At 40.1% G+C, this 15,068-nt stretch overlaps 1 protein-coding gene across 1 annotated transcript in view; it reads right to left on the bottom strand.

Annotated features, from left to right (window-relative positions):
- Positions 1-15,068, bottom strand: part of LOC149456742 (ileal sodium/bile acid cotransporter-like) — a 54,164-nt gene that overhangs the window by 34,900 nt on the left and 4,196 nt on the right. Inside the window, exon 2 of the mRNA XM_089684517.1 lies at positions 11,467-11,585. Within this exon, the coding sequence (XP_089540643.1) occupies positions 11,467-11,585 (119 nt within the window). The remainder of the gene's footprint in view (positions 1-11,466; positions 11,586-15,068) is intronic.

Raw genomic sequence — 15,068 nt, 5'->3', positions numbered from 1 at the left:
AAAGCCACACATTACACTATCCTTCTTAAAGGCACCACCTATTTTCCATTTACGTTCTGCCGTTCAGCTGTTCGGAACCTGTTGCTCAGAACTGTAAACCTGATGGTGTTGCCAACCTACCAGATTGAAATTTACTGATACAACACCCAAAATTTACTTGCACAGCCACGTTTTTACTGGCCTTTCCGAAGTTACAAAATATGCTTATGCAGAGCAGACACAGACACAGCCGCTGTTCTCTGTGGGGAGGTCAGATGGAAACGGACCACATGCCCGTTTCCATTTGGCTGCCATCTGATCCACCAGATGGATGGGGAACATCTGTTTTTAGCGGAAAGGATCAGATCAAATGTTGGCAGGTGTCAATGGACACATGTCTGTTGACATCCGCTGCTCCATAGTGGGCAATAGAGGGTCTGATCGGGTACGTCTAGAAGATTGACAGGTGGACCCAATAGGTCTGCCCGTATAAAAGGGGCCTTAAGTGCAAATTTCAGTATTTAAACTGCAAACAAGTACAACATGCAATTAGTAATGTGATTTAAGGTAGATATTAAGGTAAAAAACATATGTCTTCTGTTATTTTTGATATAGTGAGGGTGGGTTATTATAAAGCATAAGTTTTTCCAACTGTATAAATTTCCCCTTAATTTCTGTTCCAATAGCCGCTACAGAAAGTAAGGATTCACCGCTATTCCACAGAGAGAGAGAGTGCTTTGCGTTTGTGCCGACAGAGAGAAAGAGTGAGAGACTGATTTGCCCACACAGCAAGAGAGCCCTACAGCCACCCTGCAGTGCCCAACAGACATTCTGCTGCCCCCCCCCACACCCTTTTCCAGCTCAGGAAGGGCAATATATGGGTCCTGGGGTCCCGGACACATATGATATTGACAGCCTGGACGCTGTGTAAGTGACAGTTTCCGCTCCAGGCGGGCAGCCCCCCCCTTCCCGGCTCAGGAACAGATAGAAGTGCAGGAAAATAGAATGGGCAGGCAGGCACGCACGCACGCACACACACACACCCAAGAAATTATTCAATCTATTTTTGCCAAGAAAAGAACTTTTCCCTCTAGTGCACCAATGTCTTCAAGAGCTCCAACAGCCGGCAGAAGACTTTATAGTCAATGAATTAGAGCCTAGGCCTAGCCTTCTCACTAAAAGTGACTCTAGGCAACTTAGACATTATTTTCTAGATACCAATTATACCGTCACCTTAGTTCAGTGAGGAAAGCTACGGTTTACACTGACCTTACCAGAACTTAAGGTGGCACTCCTACTATATTGTTTGATATTTGAAACTGTTTATGTCAAAAAGTGTTCCACATTGCAATATCTTTTTCTTTTTGAGTATTCGTATTCTCAAAATGTTTTGCCATTCCACTACAAGGTCTCCAGTCTCATTTCAGGGTGACCCTAAGGTACTAATCAGGAGCTATCAGTCTTTTTCTATTGACGTGCATACCCAAGGTGTCAGAGGTGCAAAGGTCTTTGTAGAGGTCAAGGTAAGAACAGAGGACCCAATACAATTAGCAGCTCTTGCGGGGGTAGTGCAACACACATATATGGAAGTAGACCCACTTTTGTGAGGCCACATATACAGTATGTGTACGGATGGCAGGAAGGGGTTAAAAATTTGAATACTCAGCAAGTGAATGGAAATTTGGATTTTTCCACCCCCCTATTCTGGCACCCAAAGACAGATGCCTAAGCAGCCTTACACTGGCGCTGGCCCTGGTGATGACATGTTTTCAGATACTACTTGTTGATGGATCTGCAGACAACTCTTTGCAGAAGTAACCTGTCTAGTGTGACACAGATGACTGTGATTTATTCTAGTTTATGTTTTTATGAATTAAGGAGCAAAAAAGTGACAGTCCAAATGTTTCAACCATACTCATTCTTCCTATGTAATTTTTTGTAATAGGTAATAAACCAATGTGCAAAGGGCAGTAACTTGGTAACCGATCAGAAAATATGTTTCAGTTTTAAATGAAATCTATAGACTCTCTAAATTTAGACAAAACGTTTATCCTTGTTTTGGATAACGAGGAGAAGGGTTAGAACCTATGTCAGTTTTGTATTGCTGTATAGCCTGGCTTTCCCTTCATTTCTGTTTTTTTCAGGGAGCTGAGTCAAGCTTAAGAGTATATAGAACAGTGCCTTTAAAAGTGGGCAAAAAGCTAAATGCACACTTAAAATATACACAGTAATTGTAAACTGTTTTACCTTCCAGAAATTGCTCTCAGTTGCAAGGGGAGCTAACCTGATGGGGAACTAGTGTCTGTGAATCTCCATCAGGCTCTGCCCCCAGGTAGAAAACTCCCCGCTGCTGCCCTGTCTGACGGGTGCAGTGGTGAGGAGGAAGCACAGCTGCACTGAAGATTGAGTATCCACATGGACACTCTGCCCTCAGTGCACCTTCAGTTTCACTTTGCAGAAGATTTTTTTTGTTTTTTCATTATCCAATTGTGTGCAAGTAAAAATGCTGTTTTTTGTTTTTTTCTACAAAGCGATGTTTCACAATCTTTCCCTTGCAGAGAGAACAGCCTTTTTGTCTTTTAGAAATCTGCAGGAAGGTCCAACTGCACTCAAGGCGCCTGTGCACCTTTCCACCAGGACCCGCCTAATACAACGCAGACTCAGGTCTAGCACATAGGCCACACAAACTCCCAGCACATGCACTTATAGTGTGTCTAAGACATTCAGTGCCCTGAACACCCACTCACCATACTCCTGGTCACCCTTGACAACAACTCTTTCTCTGTCTGAGGACACTTCTTGCATTGGGCCTGATGACTCACACTTGGTTCCAGAAGTGTTCCTGCTTCCCTATTCACCCCCATCCCCTAGCCCGATCAGGTTTGCACAGATTGACTCACTGGGATCCTGTCTCCCAAAGTGTGTTCTTCATGAGATACAGAGTCTAGCTTTAGCATAATGGGGTGCTATCTCACTTTACGGTTTGGCTGCAGCGCAGTGTACCTGCAGTTTTTGTGTGGGTTACCCACGATTTCCCTTTTTTCTGTTATGTTCATTCATTCATTTTCTGAAAGTGCACTAAGGATGCAGCATGCAGGACTTTCAGAAAACGTGCCAAAAATGCGGAACATAAAAGAAAGTCTATGGAAAACCGCAGGTACAACTGGCCTGCATCTGTGCTGTGGCCAAACTGCAGCACGGCACTGTGAAAGCGGCCTAAGGTTTTTATTTTTGAACCCAAAGAGTGTAAATTTTTTCCAACCAAAAAATGTAACTAAGGGTTTTCTGCCTGATAAGCCAATCAGATCATATTAAACATGGCCACAAAACAAGCTGATGGCAGTCAGATAATCCCTTCTGTGGCTAGATCTTGTTGTGTCAGGTGACCTGTTCTGAACATGAACAGCAGGCTAATAAAAGAAATAACACTTATTTTAACAGCATTTATTTCGTGATGGGACAAGATATATGTAGTACTTTGTCCCATTTTCCTAGGTGCCCTGCAGTGCTAACTTTGATGTTGGACAGGGCACCCCCTTCCTTGGTACATGACCACCCAACACTGCAGCCATCAGGGAGTTGGCTTCTTTACTAGTAAGCAGCTGTTGCCCTGCACTTGCCCACAGTATGCACCAGCTCAAGTAATAAAAAAGGAGGTGAGGTATGATATTTTCACCTGCTTCTCGATTCCCTGTGTCTGTGCTTGTTTTGGGAAAGTGCTGGGAGCTGGAGACAAGTGCTCGCTAGTAAAGCAACCATCTCCTTGCTCGCTGTGGTTTTGGGTGGCTGTGTGACAAGGTGGGACACCCTGTTGGACCTCACAGCTAACATTACAGGGCACCTAGGAAGATGGTACTACATGTACTTTGTCCTATCGGGAACTGAAAACAGTAAAAAAAAAAGTGATACTAATGTACATTTTATTCTGAATGGACCATATCCTGATAGGTAAATGCTGTATGAACTGCCCAGCACTTTGTGTTTTCTCTAAAGCAACCCCAGAGAAACTCATCTGACATTGTAAAATGCTACAATGCCAAGTAATAAGCGTGCTGAGGTACTGTGTGCATCCATTAACTTGCTCCATTTTTCTCGTCCACTAACCTCCCCACTAGCGTTAATCATTTGTAATAATGTATACCCTTATCTAGTCCATTTATCACCTGAGCTTGATTTGTTTCTAACATTTTGCAAAGTCAATTGCATTGTGTTCTCGAAAAATCACTACCTGGATAATGTAAGTGAGCTATGTGATTATACTGCACTTTTGAAGGAACTGAGTTTAAAATAATATATTCCAAGTCAATGAGTTTCAAAGTGTCAGCGAAGATAAAACAGTCAAGTATGAACTGGTAAATGTATTACTGGCCTCCACTCTGCTGTTCCTGAGAATGCGTTGGCGATTTTGCATAGGTTAATTATTTGCACTTTATGCATAAATTATCATACTTGAAGATAATTTTGTTGTGCTCCCTTCACACTTTGCTGCTAGGTGCTAATGACAGTGCACACAGCTATTGCTGTAACATATCTCGAAAAACTAAAAGCTTCACTAGGGCAAAAAAACAGATTTTTAATGAGACTTAGTAATTGCTGTGGCTCTTTAAAATCTGCGGTCCTAAAACGGTTACATATTTGAGACTATTTATTTAATACAGCAATACAAATAGAAATTATGCTGTGAAAGATGCAATAACCCTCAGAGAACAATCTAATGTCACCTTTCATGTGTTCGGAGTTTTAAGGATAAAGAAAAATGAGTGCTGACGGGCCACTTTAAGTTAAAGCACTTTGCATATTGCTTGGTAAAATTAACCTAGTAGTCATCCATAATTAGCTGTGTTTTTAATTGACATGACACATTTTTACTTGGAGGAACAATGAAGCAGCTTATAGACATAAAATGTGCCACACTACATCTAGCCACATTTCCTGTAATAAGCCCCAGTTGTCTGTCCTGCATGGTATACAATTGATCAGACAGGGCCAAACATCCTGTTCAGTCAATATTGTTACTTCCCAGCTAAACTGACACTGACAAAACCCATGGGTTCACTTTACTTGTTCTCTTTATCTTCAAAGTACTTTCATATCCCTAAAGGAAGGGTGCTCTACTGTAGAAATACAGAATATAATTTCCATTGCTAATATTTTGGTTCCCTATTCCCACCCCCTGCACTTTTCTATTAGCTCTGAAATGCAATATATGGCCTGACTTACCAACAAGAAGGCACAGGGAAGAAGAAGTTAGCAAAATATCACCCATGTTGCACTCAGCAGGTAAACAATAATTCATTCAGCAGGTGGTACCTCCACCAAACGCATCCCATCAAAAGTATGGGGCCATATCGCAACCACCCTGTAACCACGAGTGTGCAGTTGCAGCATGCTGGTTCACCCTTTGTAAAGGTAAGATAGGCAAAGAAGAGGTAACATATCACCACCTGCCAAACGCTCTCTGATAAGCAGTCCACCACAGGTTATACATACCACCACTATACACTCACCGGCCACTTCATTAGGTACACCTTGCCGGGTTGGACCCCCTTTTACCTTCAGAACTGCCTTAATTCTTTGTGGCATAGATTCAACAAGATGTTGGAAACATTCCTCAGAGATTTTGGTCCATATTGACACGAAAGCATCATGCAGTTGCTGCAGTTTTGGACATGGTCAGCAACAATACTCAGGTAGTCCGTGATGTTTACATGATGCTCATTGGTACTAAGGGGCCCAAAGTGTACCAAGAAAATATCCTCAACACCATTACACCTCTAGCCTGAACTGTTGATACAAGGCAGGATGGGTCCATGCTTTCATGTTGTTTATGTCAAATTCTGACCCTACCATCTGAATTTCATAGCTGAAATCAAGACTTATCAGAACAGGCAACATTTTTCCAGTCTTCTTTTGATCAATTTCATATGGGATGAGTGGCACCCGGTGTGGTCTTCTGCTGCTGTAACCCATCTGCTTCAAGGTTAGACATGTTGTACATTCAGAGATGGTATTCTGCATACCTTGGTTGTAACGAGTGGTTATTTGAGTTACTGTTGCCTTTCTATCATCTCGAACCAGTCTGCCCATTCTCCTCTGACGTCTGACATCAACAAGGCATTTTCGTTCACACAACTGCCGCTCACTGGATATTTTCTCTTTTTCGGACCATTCTCTGTAAACTCTAGAAATGATTGTGTGTGAAAATCCCAGTAGATCAGTAGTTTTTAAAATACTCAGACCAGCCCATCTGACACCAACAACCATGCCACGTTCAAAGTCACTTAAGTCCCCAATTTTGATGCTCAGTTTGAATTTCAGCAAGTCGTCTTCGCCACGGCTACATGCCTAAATGCACTGAGTTGCTGCCATGGGATTGGCTGATTAACAATTTGTGTTACCAAGCATTTGAACAGGTGTACCTAATAAAGAGGCCAGTGAGTGTATACAGTATATAGCAGTGGTGTGCATAATTCATTTGTGTAACCTCATGAAAAAATGTTCAAAAACATACATTTACTCCTGGGAGTATGTAATGACGAGTGTCTGAATTTATTGTGGTCTTTTTTTGGGGTGTGGCTGCTTGATATTAGTGCTTGATAGCATGTGCCTGGGAAATTTCACTTCTGACAACTGATTTTCTCCAGCAATCTGCAGAGGTTACACAATGTCCATAGGCTATATCAAAGTGGACTGCAATGATCTTATTTCTATGAATAGCCTTAATACAGTAAAACAGAATCAACATTAAAATTAAGAAATAAGTAAAACCTATTTTAAACAGATCCAGCCTATGTTCGTACATTAGCTATACTTTATATACATCAGTATTAGAGGAAATGTATAATGGTTATAATTGTATTTTCTTTTCATATGATCAGGACTAAATTTCTTATGTGATTTTTAGTCAACCAAATATGGCATTTCACATATGAATATTTAGTATTTTTGGCTATAGACAGGAGCTAGGCTCGTGTAGAAATATTTTCCAAACTGACCTTAGCTTACCTGTTTTGCTGGAAAAAAAGACTGCTTAGGGTCCATGCACATTGGCTTAAAAATGCTCCTCCTACAGTTTTGCATTTTACCTGTAGAAGCAGCTCAATGTTATCCCATGTGTCCATGCACATGAGGCATTTTTTAAGCTCAGCATTTAGAGGCAGAAAAATAAACCCTTCTTGTTTGTGTTTTTGAGGGGAGTTTTCAGGCAAAAAAAAAGCACTAAACGCACCTAAACGTATGTACAAAAACACTATATATAAGAATTTTTTTCTGCCAAGGGAACTAGTATTTTTTTAACCTAATGTGCGTGGATCCTTATAGAGCCCAATAGCTCAAGGTGAAGTGTACACACAGCTAAACAAATAAGAAGAGCACTTCATCCCTCCACCACCCTACCTGCTTTGCAAGAAAAGTAAGGAAAGTATAAAGACAAACAACTTTGTTCTTTCCTGTGGGCATGCGTCTTAGGTTAAATGTTTATTTATGAAAAAACAATGTACAGTTATAAAAAAAAATGCATAATATCAGTTAGAAATGCATTGACTGACATAAAGAAATTGAGTATTATAGTTTTCCTGTAGAGAAGACTTCCAAAAGAAATCACATTCTTTTGGGAAGGAATGGTGAGAATATGCTACGGAATGGATAAAACTTATAATTGCACCCCTGTGCTGTTTAGATCCTGTACTACAGACATTCCTTCTAACACACATTTTATTATTTTATGTAAGCAGTAGGGTTGATTTAGTCAAGGACAGCATTTTTCACTTAGCTAACTGGAGCTGTATTCACATTAACAAACAGAGCTGAACTCTGGCATAAGCAAAGCTTATCTAAATACAAGAAGCATGTGTATTCCTATTTGAATCTTGGTGTGATTTTTGTGTATCTCCTATATGAACAGTAATCCAGCATGAAAAATTTACATTTAATCCAGGAGCAGATGTGCACAGGAACAAACCTGTACTTTTATGGTCACATTTGGGCTGATATATGGACTTTTGTTTTTATAAAAATTGTTTGTTTACATTGGTGATTTCACATTTGCTTTGTTAGTAACCTATTTTATAATAATTTAGCACAGATTGAAATCATACAGTGCAACAATTTTGTGTTTATATTTGTGGTTATCTTGTATTCAGATACTTGTGAGTGCTGCTGATCAGATATTTAGATATTTTACAATTTATATTTTGCACTTAGGTCAGTTTTTTATTTGCCAGGAGCTTGCTGTAAAAAGACCATTCGCTCTTGCACTCTCATATTGTGCAGAGTGACTGGTCTTGTCTACACCCCCTAGTTTTCTGCAGGCATCCTGTAGTGGGTTGACTTGTAGGTCCCTCCCACAGCTCTCCTCTTAGCACAGGCTATGTACAGCACAGTGATGATGTCACTACTATGTTTAAAGGTAATAGCTAAAGGCTGGTATACATGGGCTGAATATCGATCAATATTGGCCAGTTTAACAGAAACCATCTGACATTTGGCCAGTGTACAGCAGCCTGTTCAACACAACCCAATCTATCGTTCTGCTTCTGTCAAACGGACATGCTGGAAAACCAGCATCCGATCTGTGCTGGCAGACAGAGGCTGTAAGAGCTGATCAGTGTGTTTTGGTGGGGGCAGTTCCCCTGTCAAAACACAATAGCTCAGTGGAGGAGATCCCCTTAGTTAGTATGGTGACCTCTCGTTTGTACCTGGGGCTATCGTGTGTACCTAGCATAAGTTTGCAAAGGCATTTGATACAAATGCGGATTTATATCCATTGTGACTCTTTAGGAATATATTTAAATGAAGGTTTTGTTCCTGGAGTTTAGCTTTAATCAATCAGTCACATACAAATGAAATAGCTATTGTTGTTTTTTGTTGTTCTGCACAGGGTTTGTGGCTAAATCTTGGCCGGTTCATCAGGGACCAGATGACATTCGAACCATGTATGGGTAGTCTGAATGTACCCGTCGATTGATCAACTTGGGTACAACCAGCCTGATGGATTTTACATGCTATTATTGCTAGTGGCTGTTATAGCTGCTAGCAACAATTACTGGCTTCTCCTGCCCCCCCCCCCCCCACCAGCAGAATACAATGGCTTGGTGGGAGGGAATCGGGCAAATTTCTTCCCTGCAACCCCGTCTATGGTCTGCTTAAGTGAAAAGTTTTTTCTTTTTTCAATAATTAACCCCCATGTAGTAGATGACAATTTTTAATAGGTGGTAGCTATAGCATGAACAGGGAATGTAGGATATAGATAAAGAAATCTGGGGTTTTAAATAACGGAACTGCAAAGATAGGTTTTATGTTGCCCATATATTTTCTCTTTGTCAAACATTCAAAATCAGATAAATAGCGGTCTTATTTAATATGATTAGGACATCTTTTAATAACTCAACCTATTATATTGTAAGCTCTTATGAGCTCTTGTATTTTATTGTATTATAACTGTACTGTCTCCATTTATATTGTAAAGTGCTGCACAAACTGCTTGGTCCTCTATGGATGTTAAAAAATTCTCTTTGCATTACAAGGCATGACTGACATAGCTGTGCAAATAAACTATGGTAGATATCATTATGTATGTCCCTTTTTGCAAAGATATAATATCTCTTTATTTATGTAATTCAGTGTCTTTTGTGTTTCTTTCCTTCCCTCTTTTTAGGTTATGTTACATATTTTTTTTTTCTTTCTTTTTTGACTTTTGAGTGAGGATTTCACCATGACCCCCTTTTTTGTCTTTTAGTCCAGGGATGGCAGAGTTTCGGCTTCGCATGGTCTGGTTGAGGAATTGCTAGTGATTGCTGCATGCTCGGCACGCATACTCTGTCAGGCCATCTCCTGGCTGCAGGACTGGGGAATGTGGACAAATGGTCTGGCTTTGGCCTCCCAGCTCCTCCCCCTCCTACGTATCCACTACGTCTATTAGGTGTGCGGTGCATGCGTGCAGGTGGGCAGGTGGCACGTGATGTTATTCTTCAATGTTGAAGTGCCCGCACATGGTCCCGCAGTGGGCCTCGGATCAGCGTGGGGCACTGCCATGTGCAGCCCACCCAGGGGGCCAATGGGGAGTGGATCCCCCTCTTTGCCACACCAGGTGTATGTACTAAGGGGACAATAGTAAGCCTATATAAGGGGCATCCACATAAGGTTGGGCGCACATCACCGCCGCCACAAGGAGGGACTATCAGTTGTGCTAAGAACCCATAACTAGCAGGGTAAGATTGAGACCATTATATTGAACAGACAAACAAACTATCAGAGCTTGGCTGTTGTTACAATACTCTTTTCCTCTCCTGGATGGTTTATCTATTTAAATTTTTTGCCGTTTGTGAACAAATTCACTAGAAGTATGATGGGTGGCTATCAAGATCTATGCATATAGATGCCCTTCCCTTTAGTTATTTATATATCTGCCTCAAATTTGTTTTTTTAATCTCCACTTGGAGTTGATACCACAGATTTCTGGTCAGCAAGGGCTATAAATACTTAGACATTAGTAATATGTTGTTGCATTTCTTTTTGCCCACTAATATTATTCATATATATATATATATATTGTATATATTTATATGAATATTGAAGGCATATATCTGTCTTCCTGAAATGTTCTTTTTTGAAGTCTTTCTGACTACTGCTCAACTTTAGAAGACAATTTTTCAACATTTTTCAAATTTGCTGCATTATGGGTATGAATAATGGCCTCTTAACATATATAACATGTCTCTACTGTGATTTGCCATTTTGGATACACAATTTAAATAATGTGGGACCTGTCAATAAAATCTTTTTCCTGTATACATTATTCTAGGGTCCATTTCCTGGCCCCAGTAGATGTTGCCTGTTCTTTCCTCCCTTCTTCTGTAAGATAGTTTGGGTCTTCTTGCCGCCTTGGGTTCATTTCCATGGAATGGTAAAATTCTCACTCATCGTTTTTATCTTTATCTGTACGGCTCCCTGCTCTCATGTATTCCTGTCAATTTATAAGTAATGCATTGCATATGTATGTATACATATGTGTGTATCAAATTTTTGTATTGAATGATGTGTGTAATATAATATATGTCCAATTGTATTGGAGAGATTTGAAACCCTTAATACTTCTGAAGAAAGAGTTACAAGTCTCTGAAACGCGTCGGGTGAAGGGTATATGAAGACACATGAACTATACAATCCTTTGTTATTACAGGTTTTGAGATACATTAATCTGTAAACCATATATGTGTTCTCTTTTAAAAACTATTTTTGTATGCTAATAAATATGATGTTCTTTTAGAAAAATACACTTTTTGATTTGTTATGATACATATGCCTTTAAAATCCCACTAAAGGGAAAAAATAGTCTGCTCTATTTGAAAATAGGGATGTGGCATGTTTGAGTACACCCGTAATTAAATATTTATATTGTAAAATGCTGCACAAACTGTTGGCGCTATAATTTCTGTATTATATAATAATAATAACAGCAAACAATACAGTTTATATTGGTATACTTACCAATAGTATCATAAGGTATAATGATGGAATCTGAATCAACCCATTTTTTGGAGTACAAAAAGAGACATAAAGGCATCATGCCCAAAGCAAACAATGTAGAGCAGGTGGTCATACTTAAACTGTGAATAAAACCAAATGAAAATATGTTATAGCTTACTGCTTGTACCCTAGGAAGAGTCAACAGCCAAATTAGAAGCATATGTGTGGATTTCCTCCACTGACACATCAATATAACTTTTTTAATGACTTAGCAAGACAAAGAGCAAAATGCAGTAATTTGTACCTGTGATTAAAAATGAATCTTTCACCCAAATTACTACATTAAATTGAAATCTACTTGTTATGGATTATTGCATCCTGAGTCTATTTATTAAAATTGGAGCAGCCAGAATTTGGAGCAGCTGTGCATAACAACCAATCAGCTTCTATCTTTAATTTTCAAAGCTTAAATCCTAACTCCATGTTTACTTTTAATTTAAATAATTTTGTATGAGCCAAGCTGGAGCTGAGTTAGATTAAACTAATTAGCAATCATGAAGCAGTCACAGAGTTGTTGTGCACTGGAGTTTGGTTAATAATTCCTATGCACATACTTGGAGCACTGGAGTTTTGGGTTTAACTCCAAGACATATGTAGAAGAATTTTGTTTGGAGATTTAAAAGAGCACTTATAAATGGACTTGTGGACTTTTTCATGCTGGATCACTTTAGAAAATATATTGTTATTTTATTTTTATGTATATTGAGGGATTAATATTTGTTAAGGCAGCGCGGCATCAATAGGGATCTATAAACTTGGAGTTAGGCTTTACTGAACAAGCTGAGGATAGAAGCTGATTGGTTGAACAGATGCTCTGTCTGCTCCAGTTTAGATAAATTCCCCTCCTTGTGCATTGTCATTGCTCTTTATACCTACATGCTTAATAATTGTCATAGGCCCCTTTCAAACAGAGCGAACTCTGTTATGATCAAGCAAATGATCTATCCACTGATCCCCTGCTCAGTTTCTGCAGAGTGGACATGGACACAGCCCGCTTTGCTCTATGGGTGGTTGGGTATAAGTGGACCGGCTGTCCATTTACACCCGACTGCCCTTTGATCCGATCTGCATAGAAGGAAGGGAATGGATCCCCTTACATTTTCTTTAGTGGACTGGATCAGATTTAAGGTAGGCAGGTGTAGGCTGGTTCATAGGGTTACATGGACCATCCGATCAGGTCCGCCTGAAAAACTGACAGGTGGACCTAATGGCATCACTCATGTGAAAGTCACGTAAATCTTTTCTAAAGCTTCCTTAAAGTATCTGTTACCAATCAAGGTAAATATAGGGGTAAATTTATAAAAAGCTGGAGAAAAGATTGAAAGAAAAAGAAGTAAGGTTTTCGCCCATAGTGCCCAAACAAACATACCTGCTACATTCTATAGATTTTATTTCTGGGCTTTGCAACACATTTTTTTACAGTATGGAAATATTAGTACTACGCCAGCCTTAAATGTGGAGGGACAGATGAAACCCTTAAATCTTAGCATGGACGGCCCTAATGATTGCCATGGTATCACTGTTATAGTTCTCAGGATCACTTGACCATGCAAAGCTTGCTAATGTGCATAAGTAGGGATAGCTTATAAAACACAAATTGCTCAATGAAAATCTTTTCAATGGACTCTCTAAGAGATATACAGGTGAAACTCGAAAAATTAGAATATCGTGCAAAAGTTCATTTATTTCAGTAATGCAACTTAAACGGTGAAACTAATATATGAGATAGACTCGCTACATGCAAAGCAAGATAGTTCAAGCCGTGATGTGTCATAATTGTGATGATTATGGCTTACAGCTCATGAAAACCCCAAATCCACAATCTCAGAAAATGAGAATATTGTGAAAAGGTGCAATATTCTAGGCTCAAAGTGTCCCACTCTAATCAGCTAATTAAGCCATAACTCCTGCAAAGGGTTCCTGAGCCTTTAAATGGTCTCTCAGTCTGATTCAGTAGGAATCGCAATCATGGGAAATACTGCTGACCTGACAGTTGTGTAGAAAACTATCATTGACACCCTCCATAAGGAGGGAAAGCCTCAAAAGGTAATTGCAAAAGAAGTTGGATGTTCCCAAAGTGCTGTATCAAAGCACATTAATAGAAAGTTATGTGGAAGGGAAAAGTGTGGAAGAAAAAGGTGCACAAGCAGCAGGGATGACCACAGCCTGGAGAGGATTGTCAGGAAAAGGCCATTCAAAAGTGTTGGGGACTTTCACAAGGAGTGGACTGAGGCTGGAGTCAGTGCATCAAGAGCCACCACACATAGACGGATCCTGGACATGGGCTTCAAATGTTGTATTCCTCTTGTCAAGCCGTTCTTGAACAACAAACAACATCAGAAGCGTCTTACCTGGGCTAAAGAAAAACAGACCTGGTCTGTTGCTCAGTGGTCCAAAGTCCTCTTTTCTGATGAGAGCAACTTTTGCATCTGATTTGGAAACCAAGGACCCAGAGTATGGAGGAAGAATGGAGAGGCACACACTGCAAGATGCTTGAAGTTCAGTGTGACGTTTCCACAGTCTGTGTTGATTTGGGGAGCCATGTCATCTGCTGGTGTTGGTCTACTGGGCTTCATTAAGTCCGGGGTCAACGCAGCCGTCTACCAGGAGATTTTGGAGCACTTCATGCTTCCTTCCGCAGACGAGCTTTATGGGGATTCTGACTTCATTTTCCAGCAGGACTTGGCACCTGCCCACACTGCCAAAAGCACCAAAACCTGGTTCAATGACCGTGGGATTACTGTGCTTGACTGGCCAGCAAACGCGCCTGACCTGAACCCCATAGAGAATCTATGGGGCATTGCCAAGAGAAAGATGAGAGACATGAGACCAAACAATGCAGAAGAGCTGAAGGCTGCTATTGAAGCATCCTGGTCTTCCATAACACCTCAGCTGTGCCACAGGCTGATAGTTTCCATGCCATGCAGCACTGAGGCAGTAATTGCTGCAAAAGGGGCCCAAACCAAGTACTGAGTACATATGCATGCTTATACTTTTCAGAAGTCCGATATTGTTCTATGTACAATCCTTGTTTTATTGATTGCATGTAATATTCTAATTTTCTGAGATTGTGAATTTGGGGTTTTCATGAGCTGTAAGCCATAATCATCACAATTATGACAAATCACGGCTTGAACTATCTTGCTTTGCATGTAATGAGTCTATCTCATATATTAGTTTCACCTTTTAAGTTGCATTACTGAAATAAATGAACTTCTGCATGATATTCTAATTTTTCGAGTTTCACCTGTAAGATGCACTTAAGGAAGAGCTTGCATGATCATATTTACAAACAGGATGTAAAACCTTGAAACCTATTTATAAAGTGCTGTACTAACATTTGGCACTTTTGACAACATGTACACCAACCATATCCTACTACATGATTCAAAGAGCTAGGTGTCATACTGCAAAAGTGGTGGACTTGTTTCTAAGTTTCAGGCAAAACATTATTTTTGGAAACTGGCAAACACAACTGCTGAACTAAAACAGTCAGAGATAGAGAGGCTCTTTTTTGTTTTACTAGTGTATGTGTTCCAGGGTCATTATGCTACAATCATCTG

Source organism: Staurois parvus, unplaced genomic scaffold (genome assembly GCF_062004578.1).
Source record: "Staurois parvus isolate SC_StPar_1 unplaced genomic scaffold, SC_StPar_1.0 ptg000349l, whole genome shotgun sequence".
Taxonomy (NCBI): domain Eukaryota; kingdom Metazoa; phylum Chordata; class Amphibia; order Anura; family Ranidae; genus Staurois; species Staurois parvus.
This window is presented reverse-complemented; position numbering and strand designations above follow the sequence as displayed.